This window comes from Heterodontus francisci, chromosome 18 (assembly GCF_036365525.1).
Source record: "Heterodontus francisci isolate sHetFra1 chromosome 18, sHetFra1.hap1, whole genome shotgun sequence".
In the NCBI taxonomy this organism is placed as follows: domain Eukaryota; kingdom Metazoa; phylum Chordata; class Chondrichthyes; order Heterodontiformes; family Heterodontidae; genus Heterodontus; species Heterodontus francisci.
The window spans coordinates 47,421,525-47,444,230 of NC_090388.1; the positions used below are offsets into that span (position 1 = coordinate 47,421,525).

A 22,706-nucleotide genomic window follows, 5' to 3' on the forward strand; every position below is an offset into this window, starting at 1 on the left:
ATCAATGATCCCATGGGACTATTCAAATAGGAAGTGGGGTCTCCTGGTGTCCTCTGCAACATTTATCCCTCAAATAGCATCATGAAAGAAGATGACCTAGTAATTTATTTCATAGCTGTTTGTGGCTGGGCACAAATTAGCTGCCATCTTTCCTGTATTAAAATTGGCTGGAAAACACTTTGGAACACCCCGAAGCTATGAAATTCGCGATATAAATGCAAATCTTTCTTTCTAATTTGTTTTTCAGGGAGCTGTATGATACAGAATACAAGCTCCCCCTGCAGACAATATCCAGTATTATCCCTCAGAATTTGTGACTGGTCTGCAGTAATACTTTAAAAGCAGGCAGTGAGTACTGGGGATGGGGACAAGCTCAGTCCAAACTACTACAGGCAAACATTCCGACACAGCTGCTGTATTGAGATTTAAAAGACCCAAATTCCCAATTTAGAGCTCAAAGCTTTAAGTTAATGAGGCTAATGCATTGACAGAGGGATGCATTTATATCTTCAAGAGGGAACTTTAACTCCCGAGAGGTGTTGCTGGAGACCTGGTCCATCTGAACAAATGGGTCTTATGAATATCGATAGGACGATCTGCCCACCTGAAACAGCTGTCCAGAGCCCAGTGACTACTGGGCATCTCAGAGGCCACCTTGACACTCAGGGAAGTTGTGTGGGTAAAAGGGTTATGAGGAGGGAGCCCAAGGTGACAGTGGTTCAGACTTTCTTGTTGGGGTCTGGAGAAAGAGTTCTGTTCTTCCTGGGCCAGCAAAAATATTTTTTGTCCTTAGCTGTAAAGACCTCCATTCCTTGCCTGCCTGGTTTCATTGAACTGCAGACATTCCCATTTCTGATCTAATGATGGACGGAAGGTCATTGAAGCAGCTGAAGGTTACTGGGCGTAGGATACTGCCTTGACCAACTCCTGAAGCTTTGTCCTGGGGTTGAGATGATTGGCCTCCAACAACCTCAACTATCTTCCTTTTTGCTAGGTATGACTCCAGCCAGTGGAGAGTTCCCACCACCCCACACCCCCCGCCCGCCCATTTCCATCGATTTCAATTTTACTAGGGATCCTTGATGCCACACTGGATTAAATGGGCGACACAGTGGCGCAGTTGTTAGCACCGCAGCCTCACAGCTCCAGCGACCCGGGTTCAGTTCTGGGTACTGCCTGTGTGAAGTTTGCAAGCTCTCCCTCTGTCTGCGTGGGTTTCCGCCGGGTGCTCCGGTTTCCTCCCACCTCCAAAGACTTGCAGGTTGATAGGTAAATTGACCATTGTAAATTGCCCCTAGTGTAGGTAGGTGGTAGGAGAATGGTGGGGTTAATGTAGGATTAGTATAAATGGGTAGTTGTTGGTCGGCACAGACTCGGTGGGCCGAAGGGCCTGTTTCAGTCCTGTATCTCTAAATAAAATAAAAATAAATGCTGCCTTGACATCAAGGGCAGTCGTTCTCGCCTTGCCTCGCCTCTGGAATTCAGCATTTTTGTCCATGTTTGGACCAAGGCTGTAATGGGTTCTAGAACCAAGTGGTCCTGGCAGAACCCAAACTGAGCATTGCTAAGTAAGTACTGCTTAATAGTATTGTTGATGACCCCTTCCATCACTTTGATGATTAAAATTAGACTGATGGGGCGATAATTAGCCGATTGGAATTTGTCCTACTTTTTGTGAATATATTGGTAGGTTGATTCCATGACAACTTCAGTTTATGATGAAAACAGAAAATGCTAGAAATATAATCATCCAAGAACAAAAGCTAGTCTAATTTTGGGTAAGACCACTTGTCCACACAATAAATCATACCCAAATTGCTACAATTTTCTTCTGCTGATCAACCAAATCATGTCTGATTTTACTTCAGATTTACTTTTTTCATGTTTGACTTCATATAAGCATTTCTTGGGTAACATGATATTCTTGGAATAAAACAAAAAATGCTGGAAATACTCCACAGGTCTGACAGCATCTGTGGAGAGAGAAACAGTTAGCATTTCAGCTCAGTGACACTTCGACTGCCTTAATGAGTCCTATTGAAATTACTACCAAGTTTCTTCCTCAAATAGTTACTTGGAGAAGATGATGTGTTCTGGAAGCTAAAGGAGTGGCGTGAACTGACATTTTTCAAGCTGTAAGGTCAGAAAAGCACAAGAACACAATCGTTTTGGCAGATGAGAGCTATAAGGCTGCTATAAGTACTATATAATCTGGAGAATTTTCTATCCACTCTCCTATTGTTTGTTGGAAATGTAAAGCGACTGTTTTTTAAGACTACAAGTTAGCCAGTTTGATCATTAGCTGATGTCTAAAGTGACCTTCAGAAATGTTACTGCACCTATAAATTGCATGTTGGACTTAACATAACTTTTGGTAAATTATTATAACCAACGTTCCCTGTTAGTATCTAGCAAGGTGTAATGTTCAGTTTGCTTAACAAATAAAATTTGCATTTTCCCATGCAGTTTTTTTCCTTGTTATTACAAAGAAGAAGCTTGCAAATGCAACTTCATTCTTGCTGTAATATTCAACTGCATATATAATCATACAGCCATTCCCTAGTCCCTGTTTGAATTTTTATTACTTAATTAGCTTTGTTATGATACTTCAGTTTCTAGGCCGATCCCTGCCAGATCTGGCGGTTGTAGGAATTCACACACTCACCAATTTTCTTGATTGTCTCTCTATTCATAAAACAACTGGCTGAGCTCTTTTTCAAGGTCCACAAATCCTACGTAAGGAGAAGTTGGCCCTCTTAATACTTTTAACCCTAAATTTAAGTAAGCTTCCTTGATGTGAAGAGTTTGCTAGATTGTGCAGATTGAATACAGAAGGTTCAGCTCATATGATCCACTTTTCAATATTACCACCAGGCAGTGATGATGATAAATCTAAAAGCAAAATACTGCGGATGCTGGAAATCTGAAATAAAAATAAGAAATGCTGGAAATACTCAGCCGGTCTGGCAGCACCTGTGGAGAGAGGGGCAGAGTTAACGTTTCAGGTTAGTCTACCGTAATGTTTTTATGTATACCTAAGCTGATTGGATCTATACTTGAATGACAACGATTGGATTAATGTGTTTTCTGCAACTTTCTTTTGGACCTGTTTTGAACTGTCAGACAAAGAAACTTTGGACAATTTATGTTACTGCCAATTTTAATGATTTGAACTAAGCTATTGCAGTGATATCCAAGGGACGGTGTCAATAATCTGAAGCTAACCTTTGAGTCGAGACCTGTACAGAAACAACCATCTGGCTGAATTTACAGTGCATTTCTGATTGATGAACTTAACATCAATCAAGTTGCTATTTTAATCAATTGCTGGGAGGATTGGGGGTGGGAGGGATGGTTTCTACCTCTTTCTATTTTTTTTTTACATTGATGAGTTCTCAATTATTCTCAACAAACCATTAACCCTAAATAATGGATTTATAACTGTAGGGATCCTGTGGGAATATTTAAATATCTCTGAAATGCAAGTGATGGGGCATTGCTGTGGTTCTGCAATTTAACAATGAAATCTCCATGCCATGAAGCAGATAAGCACAGCTACCAGTCCTACTCTACTGACTTTTGAATCTGAGCCATTGAGTTTGGAGGTACTCTGGGGTGTGGCATCTCCCAGAATTAAGGAGGGAAAATCAGAGGGTGGATTTGCACCTAGAAAGTCCCAGTTCCTGTTGCCTACTTAAACATTAATAGTGGCTTAGGAACAGTGGCAGGCAATGCAATTGGGGATTTTTAAAAAAAACATTTAACAAGTAATCCTGCACAAAATAGCCCATACATTCTGTTGAAAAACACTATTGACATTTGATCGGGCACTCGAGGGAAATTCTAACCTAAGCCTCCTGGTGCAACTTGGGTTTTTACACCCTGCCCAATTTTACTCACCACTGAAATTAATGGAAGGTAATATTGAAATGTGTGTAAAACTGGCATTCCACCTGATCCCACGGGTTTCGCACCAGGCGAGTTAGGTTAAAATTACCCTGAGGATCTGATAAAATGTCAATAAAAATATTCTCACTTAAACATTTAAGATTGTCGCATAGCAACTTCAGTACTTTGTAATTCCTTCTATAAAGAAGCACTTGTCATTCTAGCCAATTGATTCTTCTTCTCAAATTGGCAGCCATTTTCCTGTTTCAAATTTTGCTAATGGTAGAACGCTTTCAGGCATTGCTGAAAGATAGAGATTGTCTATAGTTTTTATATTCACATTTTTTTTGTCATTTGTAAATTAGTAAATAACCCTATTTTAAATCTGACCATCTAGACATTTGTTTCTACTGGAAAAGGTTAATTGTCTTTCTGTATTAGTGGAATCCGTTAACCCTGGCTATATTTTAGCATGTACTGACCTTTGTTTGCACTTGTAGTGTGTGCAATGCATTCTATCCAGTTATCCCTTTCTGAATATTACAGCTTTTTCTATGTAACAACTCCCAGTTTCTTCAGAGATGAACAGATGATCACATGGTTCTCTCAATCCCCTTTGTTTCTAAGGAGGCGTTCTGGAATTTTCTAATGAAATTCAAGGTTCTACATGCCCCACTGTGCCTATTCACACTTGGAGGGGGGTTGGCTCTTTCAAAGTCAATGTGTGCGGATGGTCCTGACTGTCATGCTAATGAAGCCATTTTAGGTAATTCAATCACTTCGAGCAAGCCATTGTCCTGGCTGGGGTTCTTGTTAGACTTTTTGTCTCCAGTTCTATGTCCTCGTATTTCAGATATAAATTGCAGTGGCTATTTTGGCTGCCAGTTTTTCAAAAGTTAAATTGTAGGATTTTTCCCATTAAAAGTCTCAGGTAAATTTCCAACCAATGAAATTAATATTTCTCATTTGGCATATAGGGTTTTTCTTGACATCTACCCTTATCAGTATAATTTACTCTCAACCAGCGGCTAGTGAGTATCTTGAAATGTAAAACTTGATCTGTTAAATAGTAAAGCAGTTGTACTGACTGTGATCACAGTCCATGGTTTTTCTTTTAATTATCAATATTTGGTTAACTGATTTATAATTGTTTACTCCTTCTAAAATGCTTTAGAATGCTCTACACAACTAGCTGAATTTCTTGAGTGCTCATCAATGTAATGATTATTGTTTATTTGATATGTGTTTTGCAATCTACCCTTTAACCATAGAAAATGACTACTGGATGTGTCTGTGATGCAACTCCTGGTGTGAATATTTGATCTGTGATGCTGTTTGCCATTTACTTAATCTCAAATGCTCTTCTTCATTTACTGAACAGACAAATTTGACAAAATGAACAGCAATAGTGGAGAAGTAATACGAAAAGGGACTGCCTCATCCCAGAATTACCTTCGTGAAAAGAACAAGATGATGAAGAAAAGAGAAAAATGGAGCAACAAGTTGGAATTTGTCTTGTCTGTGATTGGAGGAATAATTGGATTGGGGAACATTTGGAGATTCCCTTATCTCTGCTACAAGAATGGAGGAGGTAGGATGTTTAAAAAAAGGAAAACTGGGTACACTGGCAAGAGATACAGAATATAAAAGTCAAATTGTAATAGTGAATCTAATTAAAACTTTAGTGACAGCACAAGTGGAATACCATGTGCAGTTTTGGGCTCCACACAATAGGAAGAATGTTGAAGCAATAGAGCGGGTACAGTGCACATTCAGTGGGATGCTGCCTCGTGTAAGAAAATACAAAGATAAAGACAGACTTGAAAGATTAGACCTATTTTCATTAGAACAGAGGGGTGATTTGATATTGGTGCTAGAAATGTGAAAGGATGGGACATAGTAGATAGAAAGAGGGGACAACGATAAGATTAATTGTAAGAGATTTAGGACAGAGGGTGGAGAAATCTTATCACACAGACAGTTGTGAGGCTGTGGAATGCACCACTGGGGTTTGTGACTGAAGCAGAGCCCAGGTCAGCACATAACAGATTAGACAGATGATTGAAGGAAAGGGGCAATAAAGGCATATAGGAACAAAGTAGGCACATGAGATTAAGATGACTGTGAAGAATTAAACAACAATTTGATTGAATGACCTGATTGCATGTTCTAATTTCGCTGCAATTCTATGCAATGACAGTCTTTTATTTCTTTGTGAAGCAAATAAACAAAGACAGCATTCTCCTGTCCTACAGACTGACAGGGTCCCACAGGTGCAAGGAGCAATATGACAACCCCTGAATATCTGAGCAAGGCTGTTGTTCTATTAATATTCAGTCTGTGTACAATATTAATCACCTTATCTTGAATATAAGTGTCAGATACTTATGCTCGCAACAATTCACCATACAAGCCTTTATGACTCAAAGCCATGTATTAAGATGGCTGATTAGTGATCTGGACTATCCCTGCAGTTATGGCTGATGACTACAGCAAAGCTTCTCCAGACAGATGCTGTTAGCTATAATGAAGCCTATATGCCTATATTACAACAGCGACCACACTTCAAAGTGCATCATTGGCTGTAAAGCACGTTGGGATATCCTGAAAAATGCACTTTATAAAGTAAGGCTTTCTTTCTTTATGCCGTAATAAATGTCATAGTGTAGATTATAGGAAGTCTCAAGTCGGTTTCAGGTGCCTGTTTAAATCTGGTGGAGCTTGACAATGCAACACGGTGAGATTCTCAAGAATCATGAGGCTTTGTATGTTCTACTTAATCTCTGGATGAAGAAAGGCTTCTTGCTTCCAAAGGCTGGAGACAATGGTGAAGAGCAGATGAAAGGACATCTTTCCCTGCAGCATGAGGAGGGTGTACAAGAAGGAGAAGACAAAGGACAAAACAGCCATCAGCCACAGAAAAGATGGCCTAACTGATAGCTGACTGCCTTCGACAAATAAGGGTTTATTCACTAAAATAAAATCACTTCACACTTGCTTGTTCTCCACCAACACCCTCAGAAAATCTCTTACCAACAAATACTTCTACCAAGTTCCTTCATAAGACATCCACATTTTTAAAATTTCTTTGTTCAAGGGATGTGGGCACAGTGGCTAGGCCAGCATTTATTGCTCATCCCTACTTGCCCTTGAGAAGGTGGTTGCAGTCTTTAGGATGTAGGTACACCCACAATGCTCTTAGGAAGGGAGTTCCAGGATTTTGATCCAGCAACAGTGAAGGAACGGAGATATAGTTCCAACTCAGGATGGTCTGTGGCTTGTAGGGGAACTTGCAGGTGGTGGTGTTCCCATGCATCTGCTGCCCTTTTCCTTCGAGGTGGTAGAGGTCGTGGCTTTGGAAGGTGCCGTTGAAGGAGCTTTGGTGAGTTGCTGCAGTGCATCGTGTAGATGGTACACACTGCTGCCACTGTTCATCGGTGGTGGAGGGAGTGAATGTTTGTGGATGGGGTGCCAATCAAGTGGGCTGCTTTGTCCTGGATGGTGTCGAGCATCTTGAGTGTTGTCAGAGTTGCACTCATCCAGGCAAGCTGAGAGTATTCCATCAGACTCCTGACTTGTGCCTCATAGATACGAACAGACGAACATACGAATTAGGAGCAGGAGTAGGCCATTCAATAAGTTCATGGCTGAACTGAGTACTCCACATTTCTACCTACCCCCAATAACCTTCCACCCCCTTGCTTATCAAGAATCTATCTACCTCCGCCTTAAAAATATTCAAAGACTCTGCTTCCACCACCTTTTGAGGAAGAGAATTCCTAAGACTTATGACCCTCTGAGAGAAAAGATTTGTCCACATCTGTCTTAAATGGGTGACCCCTTATTTTTTATGGTGGACAGGCATTAGGGGGGCAGGAGGTGAGTTACTCACCGCAGAATTCCTAGCCTCTGACTCGCTCTTGCAGCCACAGCATTTATGTAGCTGGTCCAGTTCAGTGTCTGGTCAATGGTGACCCGTGGGTTGTTGATGGTGGGGGATTCAGCGATGGTAATGCCATTGAATGTCAAGGGGAGATGGTTAGATTCTCTCTTGTTTGAGATGGTCATTGCCTGGCACTTGTGTGGCATGAATGTTGCTTGCCACTTATCAGTCCAAGCCTGGATGTTGTCCATATGTGTACCGACTGGTGGAGGGAAGGTCATTGATGGAGCAGCTGAAGATGGTTGGGCCTAGGACACTACTCTGAGGATCTCTTGCAGTGATGGCCTGGGACTGAGATGATTGACCTCCAACAACCGCAACCATCTTTCCTTGTGCTAGGTATGTCTCCAACAAATGGACAGTTTTACGCCGATTCCCATTGACCTCAGTTTTGCTAGGGCTCCTTGATGCCATACTCGGTCAAATGCCGCCTTGATGTCAAGGGCAGTCACTCTCACCTCACCACTGGAGTTCAGCTCTTTAGTTCATGTTTGGACCAAGGCTGTAATGAGGTCAGGAGATGAGTGGCCCTGGCGGAACCCAAACTGAGCGTCACTGAGCAGGTTATTGCTGAGCAAATGCCACTTGATAGCACTGTCAATGACACCTTCCATCACTTTACTGATAATCGGGAGTAGACTAATAGTGCGGTAATTGGCCAGATTGGATTTGTCCTGCTTTTTGTGTACAGGACATAACTCAGCAATTTTATACATTGTCGGGTAGATGCAAATGTGGTAGCTGTACTGGAACAGCTTGGCTAGGGGCATGGCTAGCTCTGGAGCACAAATCTGCAGTACTATTGCCGGAATGTTGTCATGGCCCATAGTCTTTGCCTTCCAGTGCCTTCAGCCGTTTCTTGATATCACGTAGGTTGAATTGGATTGGCTGAAGACTGGTATATGTGATGCTGGGGACCTCAGGAGGAGACGGGATCATCCACTCAGCACTCTGGCTGAAGAAGGATGCAAATGCTTCAGCCTTGTCTTTTGCACTGATGTGCTGAGCGCCCCCATTGTTGAGGATCGGGATTTTTGTGGATCCTCCTCCTCCTGTCAGTTGTTTAATTATCCACCACCATTCATGACTCGATGTGGCAGGCTGCAGAGCTTTGATCTGTTCCGGTGAGTTGTGGGATCGCTTAGCCCTATCTATTGCACACTGCTTCCGCTGTTTGGCATGCAAGTAGTTCAATGTTGTAGCTTCACCAGGCTGACACCTCATTTTTATGTATGCCTGGTGCTGCTCGGCATACCCTCCTGCACTTCATTGAACCAGGGTTCGTCCCCCGGCTTGATGGTAATGGTAGAGTGGACGATATGCCGGACCATGAGGTTACAGATTGTGGTTGAATACAATTCTGCTGCTGCTGATGGCCCACAGCGCATCACGGAATCGGTTTGAAATCTATCCCATTTAGCACAGTGGTAGTGTTACACAACAGGATGGTCAGAATGCTCATTGTAAAGATGGGACTTAGTCTCCACAAGGACTGTGCGGTGGTCACTCCCACCAATACTGTCTGGGACAGAGGCATCTGCGACAGATAGATTGATGAGGATGAGGTCAAGTAGATTTTTCCCACTTGTTTGTTCCCTCACCACCTGCCGCAGACCCAGTCTAGCAGCTATCTCCTTTAGGACTCATCTAGCTCAGTCAGTAGTGGTGCTACCGAACCACTCTTGGTGATGGACACTGAAACCCCCTACCCAGAGTATATTTTGTGCCCTTGCCACCCTCAGTGCTTCTTCCAATTGGTATTCAACAAGGAGTAGCATGATTCATTAGCCAAGGGATGGGGGGCAGGTGCGGTAGGTGGTAATCAGCAGGAGGTTGCCTTGCCCATGTTTGACCTGATGTCATGAGACTTCATGGGGTCCAGAGTCAATGTTGAGGACTTCCAGGGCAAATTCCTCTCAGCTGTATGCCACTGTGCCACTACCTCTAATGGGTCTGTCTGCCAGTGAGATAGGACATACCCAGGAATGAATATGTTGGTGTCTGGGACATTGTCTGTAAGGTATGATTCTGTGAGTATGACTATGTCAGGCTGTTGCTTGCCTAGTCTGTGGGACAGCTGTCCCAATATTGGTACAAGCCCCCAGATGTTAATAAGGAGGACTTTGCAGGGTCGACAGCGCTGGGTTTGCCATTGTCGTTTCCGGTGCCTAGGTCGATGCCGGGTGGTCCATCTTAGGCTTTGTAGTGGTTTGATACAAATGAGTGGCTTGCTGCACTATTTCAGAGGGGATTTTAAGAGTCAACCACATTGCTGTGGGTCTGGAGTCACATGTAGACTAGACCAGGTAAGGACAGCAGATTTCCTTTCCTGAAGGAGAGAAGTGAACCAGATGGGTTTTTACAACAATCAACAATTCCCCCACATTTCCCCACCATCATCCAAACCCTGAAAAAGTGAAAGACATATAACAGATATAACATATACCTCAGAACTGTGTGCAGAAGTTGTGTTTATTTTTAGGTATCGCATAATTTCCAAAAAGTGCCATAAAATTCCAACTGCCCTATCTACAGCTACCGTTAGACAGAGCATTAAGCAAGAAATAATTGGAGCTTGTCATAAAGGCAATGTAATAATTGTGGGGGACTTTAATCTTCACGTAGACGGGACCAATCACATTAGCAAAAGTGGTCTGGTAGATGAGTTTTAGAAAGCTTTTGTGACAGTTTCCTGGAACAATATGTTGTGGAACCAACTAGAGATAAAGGTATTTTAGAACTAGCATTCTGTAATGAGGCAGGATTAATTCGTAATCTCATAGTAAAGGATCTGCTGAGAAAGGTGATCATAATTCCAATGAATTCCAAGTACCAAACAAGAATATGAAAGCCAATAACATAGGCATGAGGAGAGAGGTTGATTGGGTAAATAAATCATGGGAAACATTTAAAGAAACAATTCAAAGTGTTCAACAAAAATACATTCCGTTAAAAAAACTCAGCAAGAATGATCCATCTGTGGCTTACGAGGGATGTTAAGGATAGTAGTGGATTAAAAGAAAAGGCTTATGATGTTGCAAGAATAGTAGTAAGCCTGAGGATTGGGAGTGTTTTAGAATCCAGGAAAGGGCAACCAAAAAGTTGATACAAAAGGGTAAAAAAATTGAAAAATAGTATGAGAGTAAACTATCCAGGAATATAAAAACAGATTGTAAAAGCTTTTACAAGTATATAAAAAGGAGAGTATCTAAATAAACACTGGTCCCCCTAGAAGTAGACACATGACAAATTATCATGGGGAATGAGGAAATGGCAGAGGCATTGAACAAATATTTTAGACAGAACTTTACACCGCCCCAGCGGGTTGGATGGTGGCGTGGGGGTGGCGTAAAATTGAGCAGCAGGCTCCGGGAGGCCTACCCGCCCCGATTCCGCCTTTGGACAAGTTTACACAGGTCAGGCAGGGGGGCAGGGGGTGGGAAACGGCTTGCCCACCCGAGGCCAATCAAGACCAAGTGGCCACTTAACGGCCACTTAAGGGCCCTCACTCGCCTCCACGGGTATTTTACCCATGGCAAGCGGGTGTGCTGGGGGCGCGAAAGGCCACCCAGCAATAGCTGCTGGCCTTTCCGCGCCCCGGGGAGGGGGGGCATTGTAGTCGCCCAATTGAGGGCCGCCCCCGCCTCCCAACCCACCCCCAGGTTCCTAGATGCCTCCCCTTCCTCCAAACAACCACCCTAGCCTCACCAGGGCACGACCGATCCCCCTGGTCAGGCAACCCAAACTTACCCTCTCTCTCGGGTCCATGGTGTCGGCTGGGCTGCAGTCCCAGCAGTGGCCACCGCTCCCGGTGGAGTTGCTGAGACCAAGAGCTGCCGGCTCGCTGATTGGCTGGCCATTCACTGAGGCGGGACCTCCTCCCTCAAGTGGGTGGAAGTCCCGCCTTGGGACAATTAAAGCTCGGGGATCCATAAAATACAGGACGGATCCCCGGGCTAGGCAGAAGCGGGTTCGTTACCGACATTTACGTCCGAGTCTGGCTCCCGTCTCCCCACTGTAAAATTCTGGCCTTTGTGTCTGTCTTCACAGTAGAAGACACAAATTACACACCAAAGGGTAACCAAGGGGCTAATAAGAGTGAAGAATTTAAGGTAATTAACATCAGCAGAGAAAAAGTATTGGAAAAATTTAAGGTGTTCTGACCAACATTTATCCCTTAACCAACATCACAAAAACAAATTGTCTGATCCCAGGGCCTGATGGCCTACATCCTAGTGTTGCAAAAGAGGTACATGTAGAGATAATGGATGCGCTGGTTATAATTTTCCAAAATTCCCCAGATTCCAGAATGATTCCAGTGGATTGGAAATTAGCAATTATCATTAATGCTATTCAAGAAAGGAGGGAGAGAGAAAACAGGGAACTACAGATCAGTTAGGCTGACATCAGTCATTGGAAAAATGCTGGAACTTATTATTAAAGAAGTCTTAACAATGCACTTAGAAAATCAAAATATGATCAGACAAAGTCAACATGGTTTTACAAATGGGAAATAGTGTTTGACAAATTTATTAGAGATTTTTGGGAAAGTAACTGATAGGGTAAATAAAGGGGATCAAGTAGATGTAATGTACTTGGATTTCCAAAAGACATTCGATAAGGTGCAAAAGGTTAATATGCAAGATAAGGGCTCATGGAGTTGAGGGATAATATATTAGCATGGATAGAGGATAGAGGATTGATTAACGGACAGGAAGCAAAGAGTAGCGATAAATGGGGCATTTTCAAATTGACAGGCTGTGACGAGTGGAGTGCCGCAAGGATCAATGCTGGGGCCTCAGCTATTTACACTCTATATTAATGACTTAGACAAAGAGACAGAGAGTACTGTATCTAAGTTTGCTGATGCTACAAAGCTAGGTGGGAATGTTAGCTGTGAGGGAGGACCAAAGAGGCTGCAAAGAGATATAAACAGGTTAAGTAAATGAGCAACAAGGTGGCAGATGGGGTATAATGTGGGAAGTGTGAGGTTAATCACTTCGGGAATAAAAATAGAAAGATTTTTTTAAAGGCATGAAACTTGTAAATTTTGATGCTTAGAGTGACATACAAGAAACACAGGAAGTTAGCATGCAGGTACAATAAGCAATTATGAAGGCAAATGGCATATTGTCCTTTATTGCAAAAGGATTGGAGTACAAGAGTAAAGAAGTCTTGCTACAATTGTACAGGACTTTGATGAGACCACACCTGGAGTACTGTGTGCAGTCTAAGGAAGGATACACTTGCATTGTAGGTGGTACAACGAAGATTTGTTCCTGGGATGAGGGGTCGTCCGATAATGAGAAGCTGAGTAAATTGGGCCTATACTTTCTGGAGCTTAGAAGAATAAGAGGTGATCTCATTGAAATATATAATATTCTGAAAGGGCTTGACAGGGTAGACAGAGAGGTTGTCTACCCTGCCTGGGAATCTAGAACCCGAGAGGCACAGTCTCAGGATAAGGGGCCGATCATTTAGGACTGAGATGAGGAGAAATTTCTTAATTGAAAAGGTTGTGAATCTTTGGAATTCTCTACCTCAGAAGGTTGTGGATACTCCAGCATTGAATATATTGAAGGCTGAGATAGATTTTTGATCACTCAGGGAATCAAGGAGTCTGGGGAGCTGGTGAGAAAGTGGAGTTGAGGCAGAAGATCATCCATGATCATATCAAATGGTGGAGCAGGATCAAGGGGCTATATGGTCTACTCCTGCTCCTATTTCTTATGTTCTTAGCATTACGTCTGCCCTTTCGGCCAGCTAATTTACTCGCTGTTTTCCCAATCTATGTCTCCTGTGAGATGCTCATTGACTGAAATGACGTTGTGTGGTGTGCTGCTGAGATGCTCCTCCTGCAGCCTTAGATACTATAGGTGTCTCTTAACTCAAGGAAGCAGCCGTGCCAGAGTGATTTGCTTGTGGCACTTTTTCTCTAGATGGGCCTAGGTCTGAACCACCAATCAGAACGCTGGCAGCTCAGCAGTCTCAGCTGTGCCACCGACAGAGGTGGTTGCTGCTGAGGTTACTGGAAGAAGAGGGTGCCTCCATGTTGAGGTTCCCTCGACGACCAGTTAAGTTTATAAAATTAATGTGCCAGGGCTAGGCAGACAGGCCTCAGCAATTGGAGGGGAGAACCCTCCAGTGGAGGCTCAATAGTTGCCGGATGGCCATTCCTTGGGAAAGGGGGAGGTGCAGCGAGACCTGGGTGCCCTCGTGCACCAGTCGCTGAAAGTAAGCGTACAGGTGCAGCAAGCAGTTAAAAAGGCAAATGGTATGTTGGCCTTCATGGCGAGAGGATTCAAGTACAGGAGCAAGGATGTGTTGCTGCAATTATACAAGGCCTTGGTGAGACCACACCTGGAATATTGTGTGCAGTTTTGCTCTCCTTATCTGAGGAAGGATGTTCTTGCTATGGAGGGAGTGCAGTGAAGGTTCATCAGACTGATTCCTGGGATGGCAGGACTGACATATGAAGAGAAATTGGGTTGATTAAACTTGTACATGCTAGAGTTTAGAAGAATGAGAGGGGAACTCATAGAAACCTACAAAATTCTAACAGGGCTGGAAAGACTAGATGCAGGAAGGATGTTCCCGATGGCTGGGGAGTCCAGGACAAGGGGTCACAGTCTAAGGATAAGGGGTAAGACATTTAGGACTGAGATGAGGAGAGATTTCTTCACCCAAAGAGTGGAGAAGTCTCTCCAACGGAAAGCAGTTGAGGCCAAATCATTAAATATATTCAAGAAAGAGTTAGATATAGTTCTTAGGGCTAATGGGATCAAGGGATACGGGGAAAAAGCGGGAACAGGATACTGAGTTTGGATGATCAGCCATAATCGTATTGAATGGCGGAGCAGGCTTGAAAGGCCGAATGGCCTACTCCTGCTCCTATTTTTCTATGTTTCTATCCCCTGCTGATGCCTTTTGCCGCCATTTTATGAGGCCTCCCACCCCATCTCCAGAGCATGGTAACATCCAGCCCCAGATCTTAGAAACAGTGTGAAAATGTTCAGTTCAACCAGCTATCGCAAGACTGTTAGCTGCCACTCCAGGTGTCACCGATGTCCTGGCATCCTAATGTCATAGAAATTTCCTTGAGATGTCACAATCTTTCGCATGCTGTACTGCTTGTGGGAAATTTCCTGAAATGTGCTGCAGAAACTGGACTTCTCCCACTGCTATCATCTTAACCCCACGTGTGGAAATTGTCTCCACCACCTGCACTAGATAAATCAGATTTCACTTTAAGACTGAGCCCAAGATCTAGGACCATCAGCTGAGGATACTCCTTTCTCCACTCTGTGAAGAATCAGCACTCTGTCTCTCCTCTACTACCAATTAGCACTTCACCCACTGAAAGCCCTTTTAACTCACTGGTTGCTTCGTTCTGAGACAGCTGCTAAATGTACATTTATGATATAGAAGAATGAAAGATAGAAAATCCCTATGTCCTGAAATGTATGAGTAGGGAAAAGGCATAAGTACACCACCAGGATTCAACTGCAGAAGTGCTGCAGCATAAATTCTGTCCAGTTTTGTGGTATGCTGAATAAGTGCCCACCCTCCCAGTGACAGCCACATTAGGACAGGCTGAACTCTGCCTTCCCAAATGCACTTGGGAATATGTGTCACTGTGAATGCAGGGCTGCAAGCCATTGACTGGACCTGGGGTTGTGGGGAGAGGGGGGGGGTATGGAGGTATGGATTTGCAATGTGGGGATGTTACAAGTACTTATCAGTAACTGACAACTTCAAGGTAGAGGCTATGAGAACCTAGCTGGGCCTCTAGAGGAGGCTGCAAGCACTTTTTTGAGCTTAAGGAGACTGAGACCCTGTTCCCAGCCTCATGGGGAATCCATTGGACCTTGCGGGGGGAGGCATTGCACAACTGGCTGGGTCTTGGGGTAAGCTGTGAACGACTGGCTTGAGATAGTCTGGTGAGAAGCTTGTTGGGCCTCTAGGGGAGGACTCAAAGAACCTGGCTATTGCGATGTCAACTCCAAGTGGCCTTGAATTTTGGAACAGAAAAATAGGTGGATTTGGTCAGAAGGTTAGTATAAAAAGAGGGACTTTTTTCCAAATCACTTTTAGAATATTTGATGAAATTTTATTTTTTTCCTGAAATGATTATTTTAGTAATGGTGAACTAGGTTTAAGGCACCAAATATACCAATGTATCTGAAATTTACTTTTAACTATAAAATGCTGGCAATGTTTAACAATATGTGATTAGTGGACTATTCAGTGAATTGAATGAGTGTCTATTCATTACCGTGTAACACTGAATTTATTTCTTCCCTTTCACTCTTTTAACCCTTTCCAACTCTCATTCTTCACTGATGCTAGGCACCTGCTGTGCATGGTGACTGAAGCTCAGCAAAGCAACATTTAGTTAAATAGAACATTCAGTTTGTAATAAAAACAGAAAGTGCTGGGAATACTCAGCAAGTCTGGCAGCATCTGTGGAGAGGGAAGCAGAGTTAACATTTCAGGTCAGTGACCCTTCATCAGAACTGGCAGATATTAGAAATGTAATAGGTTTTAAGCAAGTAAAGTGGGGATGGGGCAAGAAATAACAAAAGAGAAGGTGTTGATAAGACAGAGGGTCACAGAGAATAACTGACCAGAAGGTCATGGAGCAAAGGCAAATGGTATATTAATGGTGCAGATTTCCAGCATCTGCAGTATTTTGCTTTTAATTCATTTTGTAACTCCATTACTCATAACAGAGTTGGCTTGACATTAAATCAAAAGCAAAGGCGTAAAATGTGGCAAAAACAAGTGGTAGGCCAGAGGCTTGGGAAGTTTTTAGAAACCAGCAGCAGATGACTAAAAAACTAATAAAGAGGGAGAAAATTGATTATGAGAGTAAATTGGCAAGAAATATAGAAACGAACAGTAAGAGCTTCTATGGGTATATTAAAAGGAAGAGAGTAGCTAAAGTAAGTTTGGGGCCCTGAGAGGATGAGAATGGGGAATTAATAACAGAGAACAAAGAAATGGCAGATAATTTAAACCAATATTTTGCATCAGTCTTCACGGTGGAGGACATTATAAACATCCCAACAATAATAGATGAACAAGGTGTAAATGGAAGGGAGGAACTTGTAACAATCTCTATCACAAGGGTAAAGGTGCTGGACAAACTGATGGGACTAAAGGCAGACAAGTCGCCAGGACCTAATGGTCTGCATCCAAGGGTTTTAAAAGAAGTGGCTGCAGAGATAGTGGAGACATTGGTCATAATATAACAAAACTCACTGGATTCCTGTAGGGTACCAGCGGATTGGAAAACCATTAATGTGACACCCCTATTCAAGAAAGGAGGGAAACAGAAAGCAGGAAACTATAGACCAGTTAACTTAACATCAGTCATTGGGAAAATGCTTGAGTCCATTATTAAGGAAGAAATAGCAGGACATTTAGAAAAACATAATGCAATCAAACAGAGCCAACATGGTTTTATGAAAGGGAAATCATGTTTGACAGATTTGTTAGAGTTCTTTGAGGATATAACAAGCAGAGTGGATAAAGGGGAACCAGTAAATGTTGTGCATTTGCATTTTCAGAAGGCATTTGATAAGGTGCCACATAAAAGGTTATTGCACAAAATAGGAGCTCAGGGTGATGGGGTAATGTATTGGCATGGATTGAGGATTGGCTAACACACAGAAGGCAGAGAGTCGGGATCAATAGGTCCTTTTCAGATTGGAAAGCTGTAACTAGTGGGGTGCCACGAAGATCGGTCCTAGGGCCTCAGATATTTACTATCTACACGAATGACTTGGAGGAAGGGCCAGAGTGTAATGTACCCAAATTTGCTGACAATATAAAAATAGGTGGGAAGGCCTGTTGTGATGAGGACACAAAGAATCTGCAAAGGGATATAGATAGGTTAAGCGAGTGGGAAAAAAATTAGCAGATGGTGTTCAATGTGGGAAAGTGTGAGGTAATCCACTTTGGAAGGAAGAATAAAAAGCCAGATTATTATTTAAATGGAGAAAGACTATAAAATACAGCAATACAGAGGGATCTGGGTGTTCTTGTGCATGAAACACAGAAGGTTAGCATGCAGGTGCAGCAAGTAATTAGGAAGGCAAATGGAATTTTGGCCTTTATTGCTAGGGGGTTAGAGTTTAAAAATAGGGATGTCCTGTTACAACTATACAGGGTGTTGGTGAGGCCACACTTGGAGTACTGCGTACAGTTTTGGTCCCTGTATTTAAAGAAGGATATACTAGCATTGGAGGCGGTTCAGAATAGGTTCACTAGGCTGATTCCTGGGATGAAGGGGCTGTCTTATCAAGAATGGCTAAACAGGTTACACCTTTATTCATTGGAGTTTAGAAGAATGAGAGGTGATCTTATAAAAACATATAAGATTTTAAGGGGGCTCGACAGGGTAGATGTTGAGAAGATGATCTTAGGGGTCACACTTGCGTATAAAATGGAGGTGGTCAAAACAATCATCTAATCTACGTTTGTTGTCCCCATTGTAGAGGAGACCACATTGAGAGCAATAAATCCAGAAGACAACCTTGGAGGAAATACACAAATTGCTGTTTCACACAGATAGAATATTTGGGACCCTGGGCAGTGATGTGGGAGGAGGTGATCGAACAGGTACTGCACCTGCTGTCCATGCATAGAGATGTGCCAGGGTAAGGAGGGCAGTTGGTATGGAGTTGGTGATGATGATGGAAGAATGAACCAGAATGTCACAGAGTGAATGGTCCCTTCAGAAAATGGAGAAAGGAGGGGAAGGGGAAGATGTATTTGGTGTTGGAATCATGTTGGAGGTAATGGAAGTAGAAGATATTATGTCAAATGCGGAGTGTGGTAGGATGGAAGGCTAATGTAAGGGAGGTCATATCATATCATAAAGATGTTGCCACTAATGGGGGAATCTCGAACGAGGGGACATAATTACAGAATAAGGGGGCACACATTTAAAACTGAGATGCGAAGGAATTTCTTCTCTCAGAGGGTGGTGAATCTCTGGAATTCTCTGCCTCAGAGAGTTGTGGAGGACAGGTCACTAAATGTATTTAAGGAGGAGGTAGATAGATCTTTTGAAATCTCAGGGAGTCGAGGGTTAGGCAGAGCAGGGCCAAAAGAGAAGTTGAGGACTGGGACAGATCAGCCATGATCTTATTGAATGGTGGGGCAGGCTTGAGGGGCTGAATGGCCTACTCCTGCTCCTATTTCTTATGTTCTTATGTTGTTACTGTTAACCGTTATTAATTTTACGAGAGTTAACAGGATTATTCAATCATAGATCAACAAAAGAATATATGCTGCCATTGTGGAATTTGTTGCAACCAAATTACGTTGATTAATACTCTATTTTGAAAGGCAGAGTGCAAAGATTATTAGTATGATGTTTTTCACATAGTCTTTACAAACTTTTGAAAATTAGTGCAGTTTAGATCCAGATTAATTGCAACTCCACTTTTGTCATTCCTTCATCAAGGTCAAAACCTTGGAACTCCCTACCTAACAGCACTGTGGGAGCATCTTCACAACTTGCACTGCTGAAATTTAAGACTCACCACCTTTTCAGGGCAACTAGGGATGGGCAATAGATGTTGGCCTTGCTAGCGGTGCCCATATCAGAGATGTTGCTCCCACCTCCACCCATAATGTTGCCAGATATGACCTAATGTAAGGGAGGTCATATCATGGTTGTGAAAGGAGGTGAATGTGCAAGCACAGAAGCACAAGAGGGAATTGAGGAAGATAAGGGTCCTGTCTACCACAGTGGAGGGAATTCCATGGCTGAGGAAAAATGGGAGCTGTCTTGGAAGCTCTGGTGCTTTGGGATATTCAAAGATCAACCACACAAAGATAAGGGATGGATGAAAGTTTGAAACAGTTACTGGGATGGATTTTGCTCTGAAAGGCGAACAAATGGCACCAGCTATTGGACTTATATTAGATTTGCGCTTGCTTTTATGGGCTTTAGCACTGGACCTCCTTGTGAGCCCAAAACATAGCACTATTTACAAAGAATCTGGGACCTATGTGAACAGGTCAGGCAACTTTGTATCTTCTTAACCAATAAGATTGAAGAATCTTCAATAAGCAGCACAGTCTGAACCAGGAAATGTCAGTTAGAATGGTGAATTCAGTGTCAAATCAGGTATCAAAAGGCAAATAAATAGAAGGAAAGAAAGATTGGATTATGGGAGATAAAAGAGACAAAGAAAAAGTAAAAATGTTTTATTTAGATTTATATTTTTAAAATCTCCAGCAATAATTAAGTCCGAAAGAATGAAAGTCCACACTTGTAAAAATTAATTTTCAGTGCCAGGGACGTATTTGGCAATAGTTAAAAGGGTACCTACTTACACAGGAATGGATAACCTCGAACTTCTTCTGGTGAGTTTAGTTCATATCTATGATGTAAGTACAGCAATTTCACGCTGATGGGGACCACTGTATAAGGTCCCCCCACCAAGCTGAACTGAGGGGCTGGATCCATGGGAAACCCCTCGAACTGTATGGGGAAAATTTTGTGTGTTGTAAAATGTAAAAATGTATATGGCATAACAAATGAAATGGAGGGGTTGTGAGGCAACTCATGATTGTATTGAAGGAAACTGATCACCTTTGCACTGTTTGTATTTTTTGACTTGGTGCTGTTTGAAACTGTTTGGTAATGTATTTTTTACAGATTTTTATGAATAAAGTATATTTTGGAAATTTAAAAAAAGTTTCACGCTGATGAGCATCTGCAACTAGTTCGAACTGGCCTTGGGAGCCAAAGTTAACCACGGCAAGAGCGAAGCCATGTTCTTTGGGAACTGGGCTGACCTGTCCTTCATCCCCTTCACCGTTAGGTCAGACTACCTGAAGGTGTTCGGGATATGGTTTGGAGAGGCCGGGGCGTGTACCCAAAACCTGGAAGGAGCAAGTAGCCAGGATACACCATAAGCTGAGTATGTGGGAGCAGCGATCTCTTTTCATTGTGGGTAAGAACCTGGTCATCAGATGCGAGGAGCTCACATTGTTGCTGTACGTAGCGCAGGTCTGGCCCATACCCCACTCCTGCGCTGTGGCGGTCACCCGAGCCATTATCCGCTTTATATGGGGATCCAAAATGGACTGGGTCCAGAGGGACACGATGTTCAAACTCCTTGATAAGGGCGGGAAAAATGTACCCAACGCCGCCCTCATCCTCATGACGACCTTCGTGTGCGGCTGCATCAAGCTCTGCGCTGACCCCCAGTACGTAAACTATGTGCTGAGGTTCTATCTGTCCCCAGTGTTGCGAAGGATGGGTCTGGTCACATTGCCGTGGAACGCGCCATCCAGTTGGTCTGTGCCATACCACCTATCCTTCGTGGAAAAGTTTCTACGGAAAAACACCTTTGACCACCAATCCATCAGGCAGTGGTCTGCACGGAATGTCCTCAAGGCCCTACGGGAAAAGGAGATGGTGGATCCGGTCGAATGGTTCCCTAAGCAGACTGCCAAAGTTTGGCAGAATGCCTCATCACCAGAACTTTCAAACAAGCACCAAGATGTAGCTTGGCTGGTGGTGAGAAGAGCCCTCCCTGCCAGATCCTTCCTGCATGCCCGGAGTCTCACACCCTCTGCACAATGCCCTCGAGGTGGCTGTGATGGGAAAGAGACAGTTGCCCACCTCCTTCTGGAATGTGTCTTTGCAAAGCAGGTGTGGAAAGAGATGCAGTGGTTTTTGTCGAGGTTCATCCCAAGCAGCTCTGTAACACAGGAGTCTGTGCTCTACGGGCTGTTCCCAGGGACACACACCGAGATAAACATCAACTGCTGCTGGAGGACTATCAATTCGGTGAAAGACGCCCTTTGGTCTGCCCGAAACTTGCTGGTCTCCCAGCGCAAAGAGTTGTCCACGACTGAATGTTGTGGACTGGCACATTCCAAGGTCCAGGACTATGTGCTGAGGGACGCAGTAAAGCTAGGGGCAGCCGCGGCAAAGGCTCAATGGGAAAAGACCACTGTGTAAGGTCCCCCCCCCCCTCACCACCAAGGTGAACTGAGGGGCTGGATCCATGGGAAACCCCTCAACTGTATCCAGAAAATATTTGTTTTGCTGTAAAATGTACATGGCATGTAAAATGAAATGAGAGGGTTGTGAGGCAACTCACTCCTGTATTGAAGGAAACTGATCTCTTTTGCACTCTTTGTATTGTTTGACTTTGTGCTTTTTGGAACTGTTTTCTAACGTATTTTTTTACAGTTTTTTCTGAATAAAGTATATTTTTGAAAAAAAAAATTCACGTTGTTTATTTGATTAGGGGGCCAGGTGGTGAGATGCCATTTTTGGAAGAGCCGAGCATCTCAGACAACAACCTTCAGATATCTGCGTTTAACTGCACAGTTGCGGTTTCTGGAAGTTGCTGCCCAATTTGCATATCAATGATGAGTGGCAATAACTTCACCATTATTTTTATGGCAAAATCCAGCCCAATTATTTGTTTTCTAGACCAAGGCATGAGCAGGAAGCAACATGAACATATCCCAAGTCAGTTGCAGTACAGGATAGATTAGATATTGGGGCTGATTTTCCCCATTAGAAAGCCCAATGAGTTTCTGTTTGCAGATATTCAATGAGTAAAAATGGGTGGAGATACATGCTGGGTCTTTACTTGGTATTGTTTGATGCATAATTACAGCAACATTATGAGTGGAGGCAAAAGCAGGAGCATACAAGTGTGGCAGAAAATTCAATTAATTTAAATGACTGGGAACCATAGAAGTAGGCCATTTATCCATTGTGTCTGTGCCAGCTCTTCACTGGTGAAATTCAAATTAATTCTGTTATGTGCTTTCCATTAACTCTATTTCTTCCTGTTACAAATATTTATCCCTTAAAAGATGCAAAGGT

General features: G+C 43.1%; 1 protein-coding gene across 6 annotated transcripts in view; it reads left to right on the forward strand.

The window, feature by feature from the left end:
* The first annotated feature begins 2,739 nt into the window (after positions 1 to 2,739).
* LOC137379599 (sodium- and chloride-dependent GABA transporter 2-like) overlaps positions 2,740 to 22,706 on the forward strand; it is a 77,220-nt gene continuing 57,253 nt past the window's right edge. For 2 of the 6 annotated variants that reach the window (XM_068050658.1, XM_068050663.1), the window contains exons 1-2: positions 4,594 to 4,654; positions 5,270 to 5,479. In XM_068050658.1, coding sequence (XP_067906759.1) covers positions 4,609 to 4,654; positions 5,270 to 5,479 — 256 coding nt within the window. In that variant the 5' untranslated portion in view covers positions 4,594 to 4,608. The other 4 variants (XM_068050660.1, XM_068050662.1, XM_068050659.1 and 1 more) reach the window with 4 other exon arrangements.